The sequence below is a fragment of the Castor canadensis genome, chromosome 8, assembly GCF_047511655.1.
Source record: "Castor canadensis chromosome 8, mCasCan1.hap1v2, whole genome shotgun sequence".
In the NCBI taxonomy this organism is placed as follows: Eukaryota; Metazoa; Chordata; class Mammalia; order Rodentia; family Castoridae; genus Castor; species Castor canadensis.
In genome coordinates, this window is record NC_133393.1 from 98948701 (window position 1) to 98970941 (window position 22241).

Sequence of the window (22241 nt, forward strand, 5' to 3'; positions counted from 1 at the left end):
TGCCACACTTCCTTGCCAATCATTGCTGGTAGTGATAAATGGTTATATGGTCCAGTAAATTGTACTTTAGGGAAAGAAAATCTGTGCAAAGCAAGTTGCCCAGAGGATGGAGTGTCTACCAAGGTAAATAAATCCCCTTCCCTAACAACAACAACAACAAAACCAAAACCAAAAACCTCCAAAACCAATCAACCAAACAAACAAAAAAAATAAACTCCCTTTAAAAAATATGTGGGTTGACAGTTGTTCATAAAAAAAGAGAACAGATACTTGGTACATTCATATAAAGGAACCACACAGTGGGCTGGCAGAGTGGCTCCTGTGGTAGAGTGCCTGCTGAGCAAGCATTCAAACCCTGAGTTCAAACCCCAGTACTGCCAAAAAAAAAAAAAAGGAACTACATAGCACTAAAAAGGACAAACAACATAGATAAATTTCAAAAGTATTTTGTTAGTTAAGGCAACTAGACACCAAAGAGTACATGATGTATGATTCCATTTACATGAAGTATAATAACAGGCAAAACTGTCTGCTATGGTTAGGATTGTTTGTGTCCCTCCAAAATTCAAGTTGAAACTCAATCCCCATTGTGGTAGTGATTAAATCATAAGGACTCCACCCCTGTGAATGAGATTAAAGCCTTTAGGAAAGAGACCTCAGAGGGGCTGGCTGGCCCTTTTATCTCTTCTGTCATGTGAGAACCCAGTTTTTGCCCCTTCTGCCATGTGAGTATGCAAGAGCAAGATGCCACACTTGGAAAAAGAGGTAAGTCCTTGCCAGATCCTGGCACCTTAATACTGGACTTTCTGGTCTTTAAAATCTCAGAAATAAACGTCTGTTATTTATAAATTACCACTGGGTGTGGTAGTACACACCTGTAATCCAGCTACTTGGGAAGCCAAGGCAGGGGGATGTATAGTTCAGGCCAGCTTGGGCAAAGTTAGTGAGACCCTGTCCCAAAACACAAACAAAAGAACTAGGAGCATGGTTCAAGGGTAGAGCACGAGGCAGTCCCTGGGCTCAATATCCAGCCCCCTCCCCCCAAAAAAATTTATCCAGTCTAAGGTATTTTGTTCTAGCAGTGTGAAAAGACTAAAACACTATCTGTGGTGATGGAAGTGAGAAAATGGTTGGTTCTGGGGACGGAGGGAACTGACTATGAAAGAACTTCTAGAGTGATGGTAATATTCTATATATTGTTTTGGGAGGAAGTTACATGGGCAAACACAATTGTTAAGACTGATTTAACAGTTATGATATTTGCATTTTATCTTAATTTTAACTGAACAAAAAATATGCCTTCTAATGGGTGCACCCAACACTCACCTTTAAAATGTTGACAAAAATGTTGAACCTGAATCTGATCAAGTTTGTAGATCTAAGTATCAATTTATAAGAAATGGAACAAAAAACTTATTTAATGACCATGTGGGGTTGTGATCAGCAAAATAGACTGTGAGGAACGTTATTTTTGTACTTAAACCCTGGTAAAGAGCCACTGCTCTGGCTACCCTCTGGCTGTGCCCCTCCAGAGGGGAGGAGTTTATGGGACATGCTCAGGTGGGACTCATGCCTTCTCTTCCACAGCATGTTCTGGACATCTGGAACGTGAGCTTTCCAGCCAATACAACCCTGTTTCCAGGACCTGCAGGGGCCATTCCTAAATTCATCCTTCCAAGGGCAGACAGGGTTGGCTGTTTACAGCGGCTATAGGTTGAACTTGGATGTGTGGGCTGGGGTGTCCTTGAAATCTGGATGGAACCAGGGCTGGGAAGAGGATGAGGTCATCCTGTGGCCATGTGCCAGCTCTTCTGCAAGGCCACAATCTAGTGAGGAACTCCAACTGTACTGAGAGTTCTAAATTGAAGCCCAGCCTTCCAAGGGTGTTAAGAGGGTATATTTTCAAGGTAGGAGTATAGAGCATATTTAACTGTTAGCTTGTAATACATAGTATTTAATTAACTTTTACACAGATACACAGTGTTTGGGCTTCCATTTGTATTATTGTCACAGGTGTGTAAATGTTAGGGTTAGACCTACTCTTAAATTCTGAATGTTAAGAACAACCCATTTTCTTTCCCAAATAAATTAAAATGAACAAAAGAGGGAAGAACCTAGAGAATAAAAAAATTTGAATAAATTTTAATGTTATGAACCTCAATTAACTATAAGACAATTCAAAAGATAATCAGGAAAATGTGAATGAACACTGACCAGATATAATTGATATTATTAAGGAATTGTTAAGATTTTTTTTGGTGGGACTGGGGTTTGAATTCAGGCACTCTACCACTTGAGCCACACCTCCAGTACATTTTACTCTGGCTATTTTGGAGATGGAGTCTCTGGGACTATTTGCCTGGGCTGGCCTCGAACCTCAGTCCTTCTATCTCTGCCTCCCAAGTAGCAAGGATTACAGGTGTGAGTTACCAGTGCCTGGCAAGATTATTTTCAGGTATGATAATAACATTACGCTTAAAAAAATCCTTATTTTTTAGAAGTACATCTTAAACTATGCATAGGTAACATATCTTAGATTTGCTTAAAAAATTAGTCAGGGAGGGAGTAGGAGGAAATATAGATGAAGTAAGACTGTGCATGAATTGAAGCTGAGTGGGAGTACATGGGAGTGCATACTGTTCTTTTTTTTTTTTTTTTGCCGTACTGGGGTTTGAACTCAGGGCCTACACCTTGTGCCACTTCACCAGCCCTTTTTCGTGATGATTATTTTCGAGATAAGGGCTCATGAATTATTTTGCCTGGGCTGGCTTTGAACCATGATCCTCCTGATCTCTGCCTCCTGAGTAGCTAGGATTACAGGCTTGACCCACTGGTGCCTGGCTCATGATTAACATTTTGATAAAAACTACTTCTGTATATACTTACATATAATTTATATAAATAAGATCACTTCATTAGTCCATTTTGTATTACTGTAACAAAATACCTGAGGCTGGGTAACTTATAGAGTTCTGTTTTGGCTCATGGTTCTGTTCCAAGATTGAGGTCCTGCATTTGGCAATTGTCTTTGTGCTGGCACAGTCCAAGGGTGGTACTAGGCATTACATGACAATAGTTAGGGAACATGCATATGTGTGTCCCTTCCTCTTTTTTTACATAGCCCCCGATATTTAATCGTGGGGACTCCTCCTTGTTGACCTTTTCTAATCACTTCTCAAAGGCTCCATCTCTGAACACCACTGTCAGATTAATACCTCACAATGGGGATTAAATTTTTTTTGGCAGTACTGGGATTTGAACTCAGGGCCTCATTCTTGCTAGGTAGGCACTTTACCACTTGAGCCACTCTGCCAGCCCTGTTTTTTTGTGTTGGGGTTTTTTGAGATAGAGTTTTGAAAACTGTATGGGGCTGGCTTTGAACTGTGATCCTCCTGATTTCTGTCTCCCTAATAGCTAGGATTACAGGTGTGAGCCACTGGCGCCTGGCTTGAAAATATTTCCTTGTACTGTAAAACTCCATCTCACTTTTATGTTTCAAATCTTACTACCTATTTTTATTATTTTATTTATTTTTGGTGGTCCTGGAATTTGAACACAGGGCTGCTGCTGCTTCTCTCTCTTTTTTTTTTTTGAAAGCACAGGAGTTTGAACTCAGGGTCTCCTACTTGCAAGGAAAGTTCTCTACCACTTGAACCACACCCCAGTCCCTTGGCTGTATCTTTCATCTTTTCCTGACTACCAGGATTTTTTTTTTCTTTTGTACTAATAAGCTCATTAAGTCTCTCCTCTAAAAAAAATTTTTTTTTCTTCTATTTGCCTCTGTCCTCTAGCTACTGACCTTGCTTTTTCTTTACTGCAAAAATCACTGCTAACCGATTTACATTAAGCCCTCAATGCCTCAAGGCCTTCCTATTGCTAAGGTTTCAGTATCAGAATTATATCACACACACTATATATATAAATATATAAATATAAATATATAAAAAATATAGTTGATAGGTAATCAACTATAGTTGATAGGTAATCAACATGAAGACCCTGAATGGCTGTTTTATTTTTTTCTTCTAAAAAACTTCCACAATTTAAAAACGAATTCACTTCTACATTAGAACACATTCCGATGTAACTGAGAAATTCTCCATTTACATTCTCTAAAAGGAGTCACAAAACTACAGAAGCGACAGCGAGAAGCCACAGACCAGCACTTCCGGGTCCCAGGTGCGACATTCGGTCAGCAAGGCACATCCGGGTAACCTCATCTCCGCCGACCGCAGAGGCGCCAACGCTACCTTCCCTAGAGAATCAGCTACGCGCCCCCGGTTGCCCTGGTAACAGCCCCATCACGCCTCCTGGCTCCTCCCAGAATGCCCCGCGCAGTCTCACATTCACTTCCGGAGCCGGAGGCCCGGCTCTTTCCGGAACTGACGCTGGGCTGCTCTGCTGTCATTCCTGGCGGGGTTGGATTAACGTGTGGCATATACCTGGCGAGCGCCAAGCGGACTGTTTTATTCTTTCCCCGCATTCAAAGTGGTTAGAAAGCTAAGGAAAAATTTAGTTCCATGGATTTCTTTTTTTGTTGCGGGTACTGGGGTTTGAACTCAGGGCCTACACCTTCAGCCACTCCACCAGCTCTTTTTTTGTGAAGGTGTTTTTCGAGATAGGGTCTCACGAACTATTTGCCGGGGCTGGCCTCGAACAGCGATCCTCCTGATCTCTGCCTCCTGAGTACATAGGATTACAGGGGTGAGGCACCGGCGTCAGACTCCCACGGATTTCTGTTGACAATAAACGGATTAGACTTTATTAAAAAAAATAAAAAAGGAAGGGTCATACGTATTTTAATTAGCTTGACTTAGTGTTCTGCCGTGTATACATATCTCAAACGTCATGTTGTACACGGTAAATAGTGAATTAAAAATAAAAACAGCATGCAATGTTAGAATGATGGCTGGGCATGGAAACCACAGTTATGGGAAGCGAAAGCAGAAGGAGGATGATTTGGGTAGTTTGTAAAACTCTTATCTCAAAAGCATAATAATAATAATAATAAAATGAAAGGGCTGGGGTCTCAGCGCAAGTGGTAAGAACGCTTGAGTAACAAGCACGAGGCCCTCGGTTTAGTCCCCAGTACTGCAAATAAAACAATGTTAAAAAGCTGGAAGATGTAAACGCTTTGACACTGTATGTAACCTCATTTGCTACAGAGATAGATTTAAATAACTTTATTTCCTATAAGAAACCAATTATTTTTCCTTTAGAAAGTGAATGCAGAGCTGGGGGCGTGGCTAAGTAGAAGAGCTCCTGCTAGCAAGCTGAGTTCAAACCCCAGTACCGCTGAGAAAAAAAAAAGAATGAATGCATAGCAGGGGTGGTGGTGCACATCTGTAATCCTGTAACTGAGGCTAAGGGAGGACAGTCATGAGTTGGAGGGCAGCCCGAGCTACTTATCGAGACAAAAAAACAAAAACTAGAAACAAAACCATGATTACATGGATTCTCTTATACCTCTTGTTGGCCATTTAAACAGTCTCTGTCCTTTTTGCTCTTAATTGGTGCTGCAATGGCAAAATGAAAAGCTTTAGAGATCTGCCCACACTTTCATGTCCTTGTAGCAGTTTTAAAGTCATTTTTACTATGTTTGGATGAAGTTATATGTATGGTATCAAGATCCTACTGTAGTTTTTAAAGTTTATTTTTCTGTTTATAAAGGTAATACATGCTTATTGTAGAACATTGGGAAAACACAGAAGACTATAAATAAAAAATTTAATATCTAGATTGACCAGTGATTCTTTCTTTGTGGTACTGGGGCTTGAACTTAGGGCCTTCCTCACCTTGAGCCACTTTACCAGCCCAACTTTTTGTGATAGGGTTTTTCGAGATAGGGCCTCGTGAAATATTTGCCTGGGCTGGCTTCGAACTGCGATACTCCTGATCTCTGCCTCCTGAGTAGCTAGGATTACAGGTATGAGCCACTGGCGCCCAGCAACCACTGATATTTTGGTATAATGTTTTTTCCCATAGCAGTGAGTATTAAAGTGTTTGCTAGAGAAGTACTGGTAGGGGAAAATTGCAGTTTTTAATGTGTACTTTTTTGCTTATTCATATAGCTGAATATTTCAAATAGTTTTTCAAATGTTTATAGTCTGTGGTCCATTTCAGCCCAACCTCTCTGACTTTCCTTCAGTATTTCAAACAAATCATGTTGAATTGTAATAGTTTTAATTTTTAATATGTGCATGTTTTAATTCTCTAGATTGAAAAATGGTTGTGGTCCTGGATAAGTCTATTCAATTTTGCTGAACCTACTTGCCTTATCTTCAAATTAGGAATAATATTTATTTGGTAGGTTGGTAGTGGATTAGCAATAATGTATCCAAGGTGAGCTCAATAAAAAGTATCCACTTTTTTTTTTGACTAATAGCTTCAACAGTCTGTGTACATAGGTGTTCATATTCTTTTAATATTTTCAAATGAATGAGTAGTCTTTGCATGCCTCTCAATTTAGGTATTTAGTGAGCACCCAATAAGGCACTCTTCCTAATTAAGGCCTGGTGAGCCTATGTTATTTAGATATGTTTCCTATATAAATCATAATGCTGCTTTTCAACTTTAGTAATTCTCTTATTCATCTTTGTCTCCTGGGACTCTACCACTCTCCCTTGCCCTTCATAGTAGGTACTGAATGAATATGTGAGCTGAACTGAATAACTTAGTGGGAAAAGAAAGCACATACCATAGCTGGAAGGCCGTGATGAAAGCCAGTAACAAGTACAAAGTACTTTGTACTTTGGGGGATCAAGAGACATTAATTTTGATTAAGGCATCTGGTAATGTCCAGTGAAGTAGTGGACTACACCTAGGCTTCAGTTATAGAGACTAAGGAAAAAGGCTTAAAGACAGAAGTCACCATATGAGTTAAGAATTGGAGGTAGCAGAAAAAAAAACAAAACAAAACAAGGCGTGTTATTACAGAGTTATTTGGGTTAGCAAGACAGAAGGGTGGGGAAGTGGGTCTTGGTGAGTCAGAAAAAATAGCTGGGTTCTACATTTTGAGGATTTTGATGTGACTAGTCTTTTTTATTATGCTTCTGAAAAACATTGCTTTCAATATGAGCTGAAACATCTTGGTAGAGTGTCAGGAGTCAGGAAAGAGGTGGGCCAAGGATGGCAACCCGCCTGTCCGTGGGGAGGCGGGGAGTGGGGAAGATGGCAGAGACCTTCAGCGGCAGATGGGGACCAAGTGGCCAGTATCGGCTAGGTGAGAAAGGAGTGTCCACGAGGAGGCAGGAGACCTTTAACAGGCAGGAGCCTGTTGCGGAACGACCCCTCCGGGGACTGGCCACCCATGCCAAGGGGCAGCAGCTAGGACCACAGCGGCCTCTTAAGCCCGCGGCAAGAGCAGTTGTCAGCTCCAGCCCCGCCCCCGAGCGGGGCCCAGCGCCCCGCCCACCACCCCCTCGCGGGGCTCAGAGCCTGCGGCCTTGCTCGGCTCTGCTCCTAACCGGATCCGGAGACCCTCCCCGCCCCAAATTCCCCGCCCAGCCCCGCGGCAGGTCGGCCCTGCGGAGGAAGGGCCTGGGCGTGGGGTTGGCGGGGAAAAGTTACCTTTTCCTGTCTCACCCAGGCTGCGCGAGGTCTGCTGGTTGCATGGCGGGAGCTCCCGACGAGCGCGAGCCGGGCCCCGCGACCCGGGAGCAGCTACACGTTTCATGCCAGGTCTTCTCCGAGGGGCCGGCCCAGGGGAAGCCCCAGGAAGGGCTCCTCTCCAGCTTCCCCATCCATAACCAGAAGTGCCAGCTCATGCTCCTGAAGTCGCTGAAGACAAGTAGGAGCCGTGACCTGGAGGCTGGGGGTCCGCGAGGTGGTGTTTGAGCTCCGGTGGGCGAGGAAGGGCCCGGGCCCCACCCACCAGGAGGGCTCCGGTTCAGCACCAGGTGCTGGTTGGGCTGGATTCTGGCACGTAACCTTCATGAGGGTGAAGGTGGGGGGCCTGGGCCTCAGTTTCCCCTTCAGAGGAGGTGCTAAGACTGTTTCTGCATTACTGTTGCTTGCGGAATGAACAAGGAGTCTGGCTAGGACTTTGACCATTTGCTCACACTTAACTGATTTCTTATGTAAGTTATTTAGCAACGCGGAGACGTTAAGGTAAGGGTGAGGAGAATTGTAAAGAACCCCGTTAATTAAGGCATATTTATTGCTAGCAGTGCAGAAACAGTTTTGCAAACCTGCCCTTCATTGGAAGGGATCCTTAACCTTCATGCTTGAGGCGGGGAGCCTACTGAGTGAAGAAGCCCCTGAAAAATCGTGTGTGCATTCACCTAAGTGTATTTTTCTGGGAAGAAAGTTTATAGCTTCGTTATATTTTCGAAGAGGCACACTACCGCAAAGAGGTTCACTACCGCAAAAAGGTTAAGAGCCACTGCTATGGGTTAAATAGGCACACAGCTACCCACTGATCTCTTTCCAGTCCCAGGGACGTTGCAGTAGATTTCTTAACTCTTTTGCATTGGCCCAGACTTCCTAAGTATTTAGGAGATTAAAGTTTTAAATATTCTTGTCCCAAAGCAAGTTTACTATTTCATAGCTGACTAGTCGTAGTTTAAGGATTTTCCAACCATCTTGGGATTTCCAAAATGTAGGGAATTGAGAGGTGGGAAGGGGAAGGAGAAGAAACGGTAACATTGCATTTACAAATGCTTATTGAATATTATTGAATATTTACAAATATTCAATAATATAATATAATAAAAATTATAAAAATTCAATAATAATATAATATTGAATATTATTATATTATTTACAAATGCTTATTATTCCTGGATTGTAGTTGGGGGAGATACAAAGATGCGTAAGAACCCTGCTTTTAAGTTGTTTCAAAAAATGGAGTACAGCCTGGCACTGGTGTCTCACTTCTGTAATCCTAATTACTCGAGAACAGAGATCAAGAGAATCCTGGGGTGGTTGTGGTGGTGGTGGTTGTGGGGAATAGTTTGTGAGACCGTATTTTGCAAAAACCCATCATAAAGCAGGACTGGCAGAGTGGCTCATGTGATAGAGTGCCTGCCTAGAAAGTGCAAGGCACTGAGTTCAAGCCCCAGTGCTGCTACATTGGAAAGAGCACGGGCAGTAGTTAGATATGGGTCCTTCTCTTTAGTAGTTATGGAAAAGCAATAACATCTCTGATCTCTGTTAGCCTTATTTGTTAAAAAAAAAAAAAAGGGGAGGGGCAGGGATAAGAATAACTTTTTAGGGCTATGAGGAGTAGGTCTGGAAGATTAAGTGCCAGCATATCAGGAGCTGAATAAAGGGTAGCAGTTCTTACAGTGGAAGAGCCAACTGGGGGAGGACAAGTTGAGACAGGATGTGAGGAGAGTGGGGTGCTGAACATGACTGGGAATCAGTAGGCCTCAGCCTTCCAAGGGGAAGTTACTTGAATAATAATGCACTAATATGATTCCCCACACCTAGTATATACTCGATTAATAATACTTAGTAGTGATTTACTCTGTTAACACTCTTAAGAGGAAGCACCTTAGTAAAGCAGTAACCTATACTTAACTATTCTTTCACTCACCTGTTTTTGCTTTCAACAATTTTTAGACCTTTCTCTGTTTTTTGTGGAGAGTTATGTTCTCAGTATTTTTATTTTTTAACAAGACAGTTAGGTGGAAAGTTGATATTAGAAGCATTTGGGTTCATTGTATTTTTCTGTAATAGAGGCTCATAGTGGGTGGGTTTTCAGGAATCATCTAGGCCTCCCCACCCCATATAGGAAATCCTTGTGCATTTGGTGACCAGATATTGCAGACATTACTTGGAACAGGTTGCCTGTTCTTGAAGGCTCTCTGAGTCTACATTGTTGTTTTGACAGCTTTAATTGTTGGAAAAATACATTCTCCTGAGTTGACATCTGCTACATGTAACTTCCATTCTTTGGTCCTTGTTCGCTCTTTGAAGCTATATTAACTGAAACTATACCCACATGGCACCCTTTCAATATGTGATGCTCCTAGGTCCTAGTTTTCTTTCTCCTTTCTAAAGCCCGAAGTCTTTCCTTGCTTCTTTCTGAACTTAGCCACTACAAAATTCTAGTTGCTATCTCCCATGGAAGAGTTTCAGTTGACAGGTCACATTTGGAGTGTGGTACTTAGAATGGGACATAGTGTTACTAATGTGGTCTGATCAGCAAAGAAAACAGTGTAGCTACAGCCTTCCTCAAATCAGGATACTGTGCTGTTGTTTGTTCCCAAGATTCCCCTAGTCTTTTGGTATATACTGTAATACAAAGCATTTGATTATTTCACTAGCAATGACCTAAAAATGATACTAAGACACTGGATGGTGCCATTTGGTATTTGTCTTATTGTTTTGTTTCATTAAAGACTTGCTTTGTTGTTAATTTAAGCTTTTCTTTTTATGCCCATTTTTAAAAACTAGTTGTAAGATAGTATTGTGAATGTAAGTTACTTTTTGATAATATACTCTATTTGGATGATTTATTCACTGCTACTTTTTCTAATTAGGATACTTAATTGAATCAATATCTTTTTAGATCCATATGTCAAACTTTTACTTGATGCTATGAAGCACTCAGGTTGGTAAGTAAATCTTTATAAAGTGCCACTATATATTTTGACTGCCCTAAACAAAAAACTGAAAAACCAGAGCTACTTATTTCTCACTTCAGGCCATGACACCTTTTCCATAGATAGGAATTATGTTTTCTCCAGGCAGGCCTTATTTTTTTCTATCTTTTGTCCTAACTCAGGCCCTGGCTGTACCATTTACCTTGAGTATTCGGTAAAGACAGTGTTCAAATTCTTTCTTCAAAGTAGTTACCAAATCTGGCCTTTCCACATCAGCTTAGTTCTTTATGGAAAAGAAATCTCATCTTGGTACATGGTAGGAGTCTTCCAGAGGTAACCTAGAGGTGATTCGAGGGAGTGATGTCTGAGATCTACTTCCTTCTTAACATTCTGGCCCAAGGGCAGGAGTCCAGCATAGTTCCAGTATGGTCTTAATCATTTGACCAAGTGCTTTATGAAATCATAGAGAACTTGAACTGGGTTAGATTTTGCAGAGACCATCTCCTTATTTTACAGATGAGAAAACAGAGTCCTGAAGGTGTTAAATTGTTTTCCCAAAGTTTCATATATGTTAGTGGTGGAGGGGATTTAGTATATGGTAAAGGGTCTTCTGACTCCTGGCCCAGGGCTATTTCCCACATACATACTCCTCTTTTAATCTGTTCTTGCCTTTTAGTGCTGTTAACAAAGACAGGCACTTTTCTTGTGAAGACTGTGACGGGAATGTCAGTGGAGGTTTTGCTGCTTCAACATCTCAGGTAGGTAGGTTTCTTTGTCAGATTATTTTCTTCCCTTTAAGCTTTTCTATTGATATTTGCTGAGCACCTTCCACATGCTTGCATTCTGTGTGGTCTTAAAAAATATGAATTAGTCATGGTCCTTACTCTTAAGGAATATATATTCTCCCAGAGGAGATAAGACGTGACTCAAACAATTATGAAATTTGAGACATGTTAAACTGTTTAGGTGGGCTTAATGTATTAGCTTTCCATTGCTATAACAAATATTGGAGATAATCAACTTTCAAGGAGGCAATGTTTACCTTGGCTCATGGTTTCAATCTGAGATCACATGGGCCCATTACCTTTGGAGTGTGTGGCAGCGCAGTACATCATGGTGGGAGTGTATGGCAGAGGAAGCTAAGACTTACCACATGGCAGCCAGGAAGTGACAAAGAGACAGGAAGGGCCACAGTTTATAGTGGTACACAGTACTGTTTTCATTAACTCTGGAACAACTTCATTATAGGGAAACAAGACCCTATTTCTTCTATCAATTCTGCCTGCTAAGTAGAAACGATTTCCAGTAGGAGTGAAATCTTACATGTCTAAAACAGGAAATTTTTGTCTCTTTTAACAGATTAGCCTCAAATCTGAAAGAGGTGACTGACATAGGTACTGCCCAAGATTCATGTGTTCTTTATTACTTACTGTGGGGAGGGGGAAAAAGTTCTAAAAGTAGCAGAAATTAAAGTTTCACCCACAATTCCACCATTCCAACAATCAATTTTCATTGAGAGAGAGAGAGAGAGAGAGCACAAACAAGGGGGTTCAGGGCCCCAACATTCCCTTCAAGAGCACTTACCCAGTGACCTAACTTTTTTCCCCACTTCCTCATAGTGCACACACTGAGAAGAAGCCTTCAACTCTTCAACTCCTGGGCCTTTGGGGGATATTCAAAGTCCAAACTCTAGCACGTGGTTACCACATGAGACAGTGATATGATTGGTTGAAAGACAGCAATAAATTCAGCTAGAGGATATAAAGTTTCTTCAGAGGCAAAGAAGACAAACACTGTTGTGTGAAGCAGAAACGGCATAAACAGAAGCGGTGTGTAGGGAAACCACAAAGTATGCTAAGAATGGCGTGTTGGTTGTCTAGTTTCGTTGGAGGACAGGAACTCATCGAGAGTAAAGAGAAGTGAGATTGGAAGGAAGGGCTAGCCTCATGGTAAGAGGCTGTGGATGCTAAGTGACAGGATCACATCTCTACATGGTAAGAAGTGACACCATTTAGGAAAATTTTTGAATAGAGGGAGTGAGTTTGTCCTGTGTAAAATACAGGTAACGACTGTGACTGTCTTATAGAGTGATTATGAGAATTTAGTGAGTTGTCTCATAAAGTCGCTTACCATGGTACTTGGCCCGTAACGAGCACTCAGTACACTTTTATTATTAGTTGTAAGCCATTGGATGGTTTTTACAGAGTCTTGGAGGTGAGAAATAGATTATGTCATGTGATGATGGTAGAGGGAAGGTGTTATAAGTAACTATTTCCGTTTTCACATTTAACTACACTTAGCTGTTAACTGAAGAATTTCATATGTAGTTTGGTTGTTCATATCTGTTTTACAGTAATCATGGGAAAAAGCACTATATCTCAGTGACAAGTCTGGGTTTTGGATGTGAGTTCAAATCCTGGTTCTTCTGCTTATTAGCTATGGGGCGTGGCCAAGTTTTTTTTCTCAGTCTCAGCTTTTTCATTTGTAAATTAGTAGTCACAATACCTTATAGCTCTCAAAACAGCTCTTGTAAGTTTACTTGCTGCCTCACCCCCAAGGGTTACATGGGTGGACATTTTGAACTCTCATCAGTGTCGAACACGGTTGTATACTTTGCTTCGTGTTTTAAATTAAAATTTTTATTATGAAATTGTTCATTCATATGGAAGAATAAAAAACCTATATGTAAACTTCCAGTAATGAAGGAAACAGATTGTGTAACTGACACCTGATGTGAGGAGTAGAACATTACCAGGACTTCAGACGCTCATGTGCTCCTCTTCAGTCATGTCCCTCTTGTCCTTAGCCTGACTTACTTTTGTGGAAATCATTTCCTGCTTTGCTGAGTGGTTTCACCATCTACGTACATAATCCAATTTTGTGTTATTTGAATGCCTGCTTGGTGTCTGATCCCTCTTTTTCCTACCCTGTCCTCTGATAAAGGGATCTCATTAATTTTTCTAGTTCAGAACTCCTTTTAATTCTACATCCATATGTCCAAGTGCCCACTTAACACCTTTCCTTGGATGTTATAAAGACACCTTTCACTTGATATGTTCAAGTTCAAATTTGTGATCTTCACCCAATCTGGTCTTTTAGTTGTACCTGTTTTAGTGGATGCTTTTATCATCCATTCCATTACTTAAGCAGAAATTATGGATATTTCTGATTCCTTTCCTGTCTTCTATCCATCACTGAATTTTGTCTACTTGATTTCCTAAATTGCTCTTTAAGCTCCTAGGTATTTCACCTTCTGTTTCTTGCTTAAAGGACTTTAGTAAACTAGTTTCTCTGCATCAAATTTTGGTCATCTCCTGCTTATTCTTCAATTGTAGTTGAAAGGATAGAAACAACATAAAACAATGCACTGCCCTGTTTCAGCACTCACTTTCAGTGGCTTCCCATTGCTTTCAGGATTAAGACAAGGTCTGCAGGATTTGGCCCCTGATGACCTCACTAGCCTATCTCATGCCTACCTCCCCCAACTCTGTACTTCACCTCTCAAAATTTGTATTCCTTCAGCCCTCTCCTTCTGCTTTGCATATGCTGTTCTCTCTGTCTAAAACACTCTCTTCCCTTCCTCTCCTTAAATTAAACTATTCCTCTGTTAGATTTCAGCCTTTCCTAGCCTCCTGACCAGGTTTGGCATTCTCATTGTATATGCTTTTACAAACATGTTTTTTTTTTTCCTTCATGACACTGTCATTGGATGTATTTAAACATTTTGGTCTATATTTGATTAATTTCTGTCTCCATTAGATTATCAACCTAGTATTAGTATTTATTTTAATACATATTAGTTGAATAAGTGAATATTGAATAATCCCAGTGTCTGGCACCTAGTAAGTACAGTAAGTGGCAGCTGTCATTAGTAGAACCTTCATATCTTACTCGTTTATTCTCATTGTTTTTGGCAAAACTAGGAGAACTCAGGGCCTTGCGCTTGCTAGCCATGTACTCTACACTTGAGGCACTCCTATAGCCTATGTCTTATACTTCTGGTGTGTCACTGGCTTTTGCACTTCTTCCTAAAGGTCTTTCTGAGAATTTTCCCTGGTGTTTTTTCTCATTATAGTAGAATGAGCACATTCATTGTTCATTCAGAAACTTGCTAAGAAATTTTATGTATATACTCATTTAATTTTCACAATCCTAAGACATAGATACTCTTATTTCCTTTTTATAGCTGAGGAAAATGAGGCATAGAGAGGTTAAGAAGTTTGCCCAAGGTTACCAAGTTGGCAAAGGCCAGAGTTATAGTTTGAATTTGTCTGCTTCATTCCAAGGCCCAGTGTCATGATCATAATGCTGTAGAGTCCAGGACAAACTGGTTTGGTCAACTCTGTGAGGACAGTATGTGAATAAATGTCCTCAATCTAAGTGCCATCGTGACCTAGAGAGAGAAGGGAGGAGTTAGTCATTGGAGAAGGCTAACAGAGTGTGTGTAGTTAGGACTGGGACTTCACCAATGGGTAGATGGGGTTGATGGAGAAAAGTGAGTAGAGGCATTCCAAGCAGGTGAGCTTGTGATCACGTGGAATCTGAGAAATGAAGGCAAATTTTAGAAATAACTGAACTTCTCTTGTTTTGATGTCTTCTAGATTGTTCTGTGCCAGAATAATATCCGTAATCAGGCCCATATGAACAGAGTGGTCACCCATGAGCTCATTCATGCGTTTGATCATTGTCGTGCTCATGTCCACTGGTTCACCAATGTCAGACATTTGGCCTGCTCAGAGGTAAGTTTTGTTGTAAAGACTTAATTTTCTCCAGAATAATCTGTGTTTGAACATTGTATTCAAATATAATTCATTTAAACTTACTCTTTTTTTTGCTGTCATAGTTCCACCTTAGTATATTTTTAGAATTGCCTTTACCTTTAAGGCCTTATAATAGTGATGACTGACTTTAATTGTAATAGCAAACTATTTTCCTATGAAATAAATTTTATAATATTAAAAAAAATAAAAATTAGCATTTACTGAGGGCTAACACTGTTCTGTTTGTAGAGATTTTTTTCTTTTCTTTTTTTTTTTTATATGTATGTGATGCTGGAGATTGAACCCTGGGCCTTGATATTGTAGGCAAGTATTGTACCACTGAGCTACATCCCCAGCCTTGTATGGATTCTTGTTTAATCTCCACAACACTCCATTGAGGAAGATACTGTTATTATCCTTGTTTTATTTTTTTTTTTTCATTTTTCTTTTATTATTCATATGTGCATACAAGGCTTGGTTCCTTTCTCCCCCCTGCCCCCACCCCCTCCCTTACCACCCACTCCGCCCCCTCCCGCTCCCCCCCTCAATACCCAGCAGAAACTATTTTGCCCTTATCTCTAATTTTGTTGTAGAGAGAGTATAAGCAATAATAGGAAGGAACAAGGGTTTTTGCTGGTTGAGATAAGGATAGCTATACAGGGCATTGACTCACATTGATTTCCTGTGCATGGGTGTTACCTTCTAGGTTAATTCTTTTTGATCTAACCTTTTCTCTAGTTCCTGTTCCCCATTATCCTTGTTTTATGTACGTAGAGAGGGAAACAGTTTCCATAGTTTGTAAATGGCAGAGTCAGGGTCACAACCAGTTTGCTGTGTTGCTTTTCATATGAAAGACTTGCCCTGGAGAAAAACTTTGCATTGCTCTCAGAAGCATATATATATACTTATATATATACGTGTATATATATACTTCTGGAGAAATGCACATGTGTCGTGCTTACATTTTATTAGTTGGAGAGTGCACTGCCATGAGAAATTAAAAAATGAATATAAATCTCAAGTTTATATCTTATAACTTAGGTTATTTTCTCATTCCCTTGAAATTAATAAGTGACTTCACTGCATCGAATTATAATTCATATTATTTGGAGATAGACTAAAATCTGAGTTCTTAAATATGTCTCTGTCTTTAGTGTTATGAGAATTAATGCCTATTAGCTAGTTGAAGTGTGTTAAGTAGCTTGAACTCTTCAGAGGAATGAGGGCATGCTATTGTAAAGTGTCAAAAAGTGGGACATTCTCTTTGCAATGAAATAGCAAGATATGGTCAGAGGGTGTAGAGTCTCTGTGGGTAGTTCCAAGAGTTAAAAAAAAAAACTACTAAAATATAGTAAATTAGAAAGTATGTCCTAACTTGAGTCTGTCATGCAGTAAGTATGACTACTTTAAAATGTTCTTGATTCTTTGTGCTTTGTACCATGAGGTTTTTCATAGAAAAGTCAAGGCCTTGGAGGAGAGTCTTGACATGGGTTTGAGAAAAAGTCCAAGAGAGTTTCAGAGATTTGGGCTGGGCTCGACTGGGCTGGGGGTGACGGTCATATGGTCAGAGTGTTTTAGATGCTGATATGTTCAACTTCGAGCTCACATTGAAACCCAGTTTGTAGGTCATCAGAAGAATGCTTCCTTGGATTCCTTTTGGTAATTTCTAAAACAGTTTGCATTTGTATAGTATGGACTTTGACTCTGAGGTTCAACTCTCTGATTCTTGGTTTCCAAAGAAATTAGCTTTGTCCAGAAGGCTACAGGGTGAAGTTTAGAAAATTCTTTTTGGTAGGTGATTGAAAGCCTTGCCACCCGCCAACACCCCCTTCCCTGCCAGTGTATTTGGCAGTATCTATCATAGCTCTTGAATGTCTGTGCTTGTTAATAGAGTTTAAAATTTTTTAAAAATAAATCTTTAAATATACCCTGTTCTTAGAAAAACATGCTAATTTCATATTGTTTTCTAGTTTTAAAAATTTGGTTAATCTTTTCTTTTCATTTGTCTTTGTGATAGATTCGAGCAGCTAACCTCAGTGGAGACTGTTCACTTGTAAGTGAAATATTCAGGTTACATTTTGGATTAAAACGACACCATCAGGTAAAAACTAACATGAAATCATGTACCTTTAAGAGTGTTATAAGTGGAAATACTGAATAAAGAACTGCCTGTATGAAAAGAATACAAAATGTGTACCATTAAAGCCAAGTTGATGGAATTTAGTTCTACTTTATAATTGTGAGCATGCTATGTGACTGAGAGATTTTTGAGCTATGATCTTGCCTCTGGGATACTTTTGGATGGGGGTAGATGAGGAATGGAAGTGAGACCACAACCTGTCTTTTTATTTTAATAGTCTTGAACTTAGATTTTAACACTTACCATAGTATTCTGGTCTATGTCAGAACAGAGACTGCACTGCAGCAGAGGTCATGCTTATACCTCAAAGCCTGTGTGACATGATAGGAATGAAAGCTTTGGATGGGCACAGACTTAGTTATGAGGAGCTGACCTTAGAATTATCACTGATGCATATTAATGATTTGTGTGTTATGTTTTGGTCATGTCTGTTCTCTCAGCTGTTCTCTTTTACCCTTCCTTCTCTCCTGCTTCCCCTTGGCCCCCTTGCCCTCCCTAGAAGTCCCTCTACTACTTAAAGGTCATTTTTTTTTTTTTTAGGTTATAGTTTCCACATATGAAATGACAACAAAAACAGCATTGTTGTACTTGTCTTCCTGCGTCTGCCTTATTTCACTATAGTTCCATCCAGTTTTCTGCAAATGACATGATTTCATTCTTCTTTATGACTGAATAATACTCCATATTTTCTTTACCCATTCATTGGTTGATCTAGGCTGATTCCACCATAGCTTGGCTACTGTGAATCATGCTATAGTAATCATGGACATGTAGGAACTGGAAGGATTTTGTAAACAAAACAAAAATGCAGAAGAAAACTTGAAGACAAGATTATCTTGCTAGAAAGCCTTTAAGATTCTTGATAGATGGACCCAGGAGAGGAAGTGTAGAGTCCATGGGCTGATAATGAATGTCAATAGTTCTGCCCACAGCACCCTGGGCTCTGTGTCCACACTTGGGAGAAAGGCTTTTCAGACATTTTCTGTGGGCAGAACTTGCTGGGTCACTTTGTGAAGTATATTAGCATCACGATAGCAGTATCAAGTAGATGTAAAAAAGATGGGCTGGGAATAACAGGAAGGCAGTTGGTTCTCCTGAGGAGAGAGGAACTCAACACTGGGGTGGAGGGTGAAGAGTCACAGTGAGCTGTTGAGAGAAATTGTGGACTTAGTGAATGGGAGCTGCCTGGAAAGGGCGATCACTCTGGCTAGAATCTTAGGTTTCCAGCCTGTGCCCACTCAACCTAGTGATAACACCACTGTCTTGTCTTATACCATGTGTTTTCTGTGCCCTCGAAACCTGGCTTCTCTGGTAAATTCTGTGTGTCTCAGTGGAGTGTGTGGAAGCAGGGCACACATCAGTACACCCCTGGAATTAATAAGTGGGTAATGTGGTTAAAACATGGGGTCCAGGAACCTCTGTCTTAGAAAGAGCAGCCTCTCCTGTTTTTAGCATTGGGTTGCAGCAGCACAAAATAAGCAGAACTAGCAAGAGGGTGGGAAATATGTGGAGGTGGTAGCCTCTGGCATGGCTTGTGGTTGAGGGAGAAGAACCTTTGAGAATGGAGTCCCTGCTTCTGTACAGCATGGGCCCAAGAAGTGTAGGTAGCAGGTACAGTACCCGACTGCATTGCACATTATACTTTTATTTTAACAGAAACATATTACATCTTGGAGGAAATAAATCTGAATTGTGGTGTACACTTGTATCTTCTGACCCTTTGGCTCCAGGATACAGTTTTTGGCCCCTTTTGTTTTGCCCTAGAGGGGAGAAATTGCCCGTTTTTGGCAATTACTGTTGTGGCTCCATATAGTTCTTCCTCCTCTTCTTCTTCTTTTATGTCTGGGGTTTATTTTTAAAATCAGTGTTTGGAGTAACTGAGGTTGAGAAGTGCTGGTTTAGAGTCCAGTGCTAATGAGTATCTCCAGCTTGAGCATGTGGCCAGGCTGAAGTAAAACTGGAAAAACAGAGGAAAATGGGCGATTGTCAGGATACACAGCCATTCAAAACCAGTGCTTTGTTATTTGTTTGTTTATTTATTTGTCTTTCTTGAGGTGAGATCTTACTATGTTGCCAAGGCTGGTCTTGAAGACCAGGGTCAAATCACCCTCCTGCCTTAGCCTCCCCAGTGCTGGGGCTACAGCAATGTGCTACCATGCTCCGCTTTCACACCTGACTTTGATTATTTTTTAGGAGAACATCAAATGCTATTTAGTTTTGAGCTGGTGAGAAATAAATGGATTAAAGGCTTTCCAAGAATTTGAATGGCAGAGTGTTACTTTTCTTAAAATATTTAAGTTTAGAGTATTGAGAAATTCTAGCCTAATAGGTTAGTTATTTTGTTAGGAATATAACTATAATACCTATGAAAAGAACACTTGGGGAAAACTTGTGAAAATTTTTTTCCTGTCTTAAAACTAAAGCACTTTCCCAGCTGGGTGGTTATGTATGTGCTTTCCCATTGCCTCCATGGAAGAGAGTACCCTTAGTGAAGAAAAGTTATCTCGCATTGGTCAGCTGAAAAATTAAGGAGCAGAGTTGCAGAAGTGAAATATTTTAAATTTAATTAAATTTTATTAGCAAGGTCAATCAGGATCTTGTTTATATATATTTTTTGTGATTTTGCAAATTGAGAGTTTGGCAGACATTACCTAGAACTTCAGAGAATGACATGTGCTTATATTATTGTAAAAAAGGAGAAAATGGAGGTCTCACACCTAAATCATCTTAAATTGAGCTAAACATGTTCCATAATTTGAGAGTTACATTTCTTTGCTAATTTTGTTTTCTTCTTTGGAATGACAGAAATTAAAATAATATAAGAGGAACTTCATTTTGACTGTGGTTCAGACATTATATAAAATGCTTATTTCATATCTATGTTTTTACATAAAATTCAAGCCACATACTCTTCTGTTTCCTCAGACTTGTGTGCGAGACAGAGCCATTCTTTCTATTTTGGCTGTGAGGAGTATCAGCAAAGAAGTAGCTCAGAAGGCTGTTGATGAAGTTTTTGAATCTTGTTTTAATGATCATGAACCTTTTGGAAGGATCCCACATAACAACATGTATGCAAGATATGCACACAGAGACTTTCAAAACCGTGATCGATACTACTCAAATATATGAAGACAATGGCATTTTATATTATAGAGCCTTGGTCATCACGAAGAGGAAAATATGGTTCTTAAGCAAACAGATGTATACAGTGTAAATGATTAATTAAATACAGATAAAACAGAAAGGATGCTGATTTTAGCCTATGATTGGAAATAGTAACTGTGGCAAAAATGAAACTACCTTAAGCTCCCAGGCAAAAATTATATCTTTATAGCTGATCATTTGCTAAATAAGATAAATAAAGTTTTATATTTTCTACCATGTACTTGTGTTTTTAGATTTTTTTATTACTGTGCTTTGTTTTTATTACATGAGATTATTTAAAAGTTTGATTAGGAAACCTATGAAGCATACTATTGTCTGATGTTATACGTGATCAAAGTTGGTGTTTACGTTAAATGTAAAGAAAAATGAACTGATCTAATTGTAGGATATTTATTGATGTTGTCATGATCAAAGCAGCTAAAGAATGCAGGCTAAAACAATTCATTCAGTGGTCAATGCTGTTTTCTCCCTGCTCTATCTATCTATCTGTCTTATCTATCTATCTATCTATCAATCTATCTTCACGCATATGCTATATGAATTAATTTTTTGGGGATAGTCCTGATTATATATATATATATATAATTTAAAAAAGTAAAGGTAGTGAATTAAATTTATAATACAATCTAGTTTAATTTATTACTGGGGTTTGATCTCAGAGCCTTGTGCTTGATAGACAGACACTTTACCACTTGGGCTACACCTCCCGCCCCCAATTTTTTTTGGTAGTACTGGAGGTTGAACTCAGGGCTTTGTGCTTGCTAGCTAGGCAGGTACTCTACCACTTGAGCCATGCCTCAGGCCTCTAACTTAATTTTTATATATTTATAAGAATATTCATATCCTCATTTTCAAATCTTTTGTCAGGTCCTGTGCCTGAATTTTGGATTCAGGAAACATTGTCATTTTATCTACAAAGGCATCACCTGTATCTTTTACCTAGTTCTGGTAAGCAACACTTGAATTATGTCCAGGTTGAACGATGGTGATGCCTATGTATACATGTGGCTGTTAGAGGTTTGAAGACAGTGAAATTAGGAGTATTCTTTCAAAGAATTTCAAATTTAATTAAATACAAATTATAAAGTGATACCTCAAGTCTAATAATCTATTAGATATTAAAAACAAGGTTTGAAGATTATGGGAAGGTTAGAATAGGAAGCACCAAAGATTTGTTTCCCCAATTAAGCAACAATTCACTAGCAGAGTCTGTCTAATATATCTGCTTTGAAACTTGAGTCTATTTGAAGTGTTGCAACTTCCAAGGGAAAGCTTGGATGGTAAATTGTGGTTCTTTTCAGTCAGTTTTAGTTCTTATCACATCTACTGATCCCCCATTCTCTAGCATGTTCCTGGAGCAGCTTTCACATAACTTGTAGAAGGTCAGGTTGAGCAGAAAATGACCCTGTCTTCCAACTATTAGGGATCTGGGCTCTGATGCTAATTGCTGCTTCTGATCATAGAAAAGCAAGGAAGTGGACAACCATTGTTGTTTGGAAATCCTTCATTTTGCAAACCCCTCCTCTCTGGCTGAAGCAAGGTGGGGATTTTAATAGGCTGTTGCCTTTCTTCCACTTTATTGCTCCCCCCCCACCTTTTTTAGGAGTCAGAGATTGAAGATGAGGA

General features: G+C 39.8%; 1 protein-coding gene and 1 long non-coding RNA gene across 8 annotated transcripts in view; one reads left to right on the plus strand and one right to left on the minus strand.

The window, feature by feature from the left end:
• LOC141425785 (uncharacterized) overlaps positions 1-7692 on the minus strand; it is a 24930-nt gene extending 17238 nt beyond the window's left edge. The window contains exons 1-2 of the long non-coding RNA XR_012450879.1: positions 7570-7692; positions 4161-4736 (exon numbers count right to left, since the gene is read on the minus strand). This is a non-coding gene — a long non-coding RNA (uncharacterized lncRNA). The remainder of the gene's footprint in view (positions 1-4160; positions 4737-7569) is intronic.
• Positions 6963-20835, plus strand: Atp23 (ATP23 metallopeptidase and ATP synthase assembly factor homolog). 7 transcript variants are annotated; one of them, XM_074083772.1, is made up of 6 exons: positions 7612-7825; positions 10517-10562; positions 11227-11308; positions 15152-15289; positions 17328-17411; positions 20376-20835. In XM_074083772.1, the coding sequence occupies exons 1-6, from the start codon at positions 7612-7614 to the stop codon at positions 20577-20579; spliced, it is 768 nt and encodes a 255-aa protein (XP_073939873.1). In that variant the 3' UTR covers positions 20580-20835. The 7 variants fall into 7 exon arrangements, 6 of the variants coding, with proteins under 6 accessions (XP_073939873.1, XP_020018768.1, XP_020018762.1 ...); XM_020163179.2 differs by having other exon boundaries at positions 7612-7789; XM_020163173.2 differs by having other exon boundaries at positions 7760-7898.
• Positions 20836-22241: the final 1406 nt, after the last annotated feature.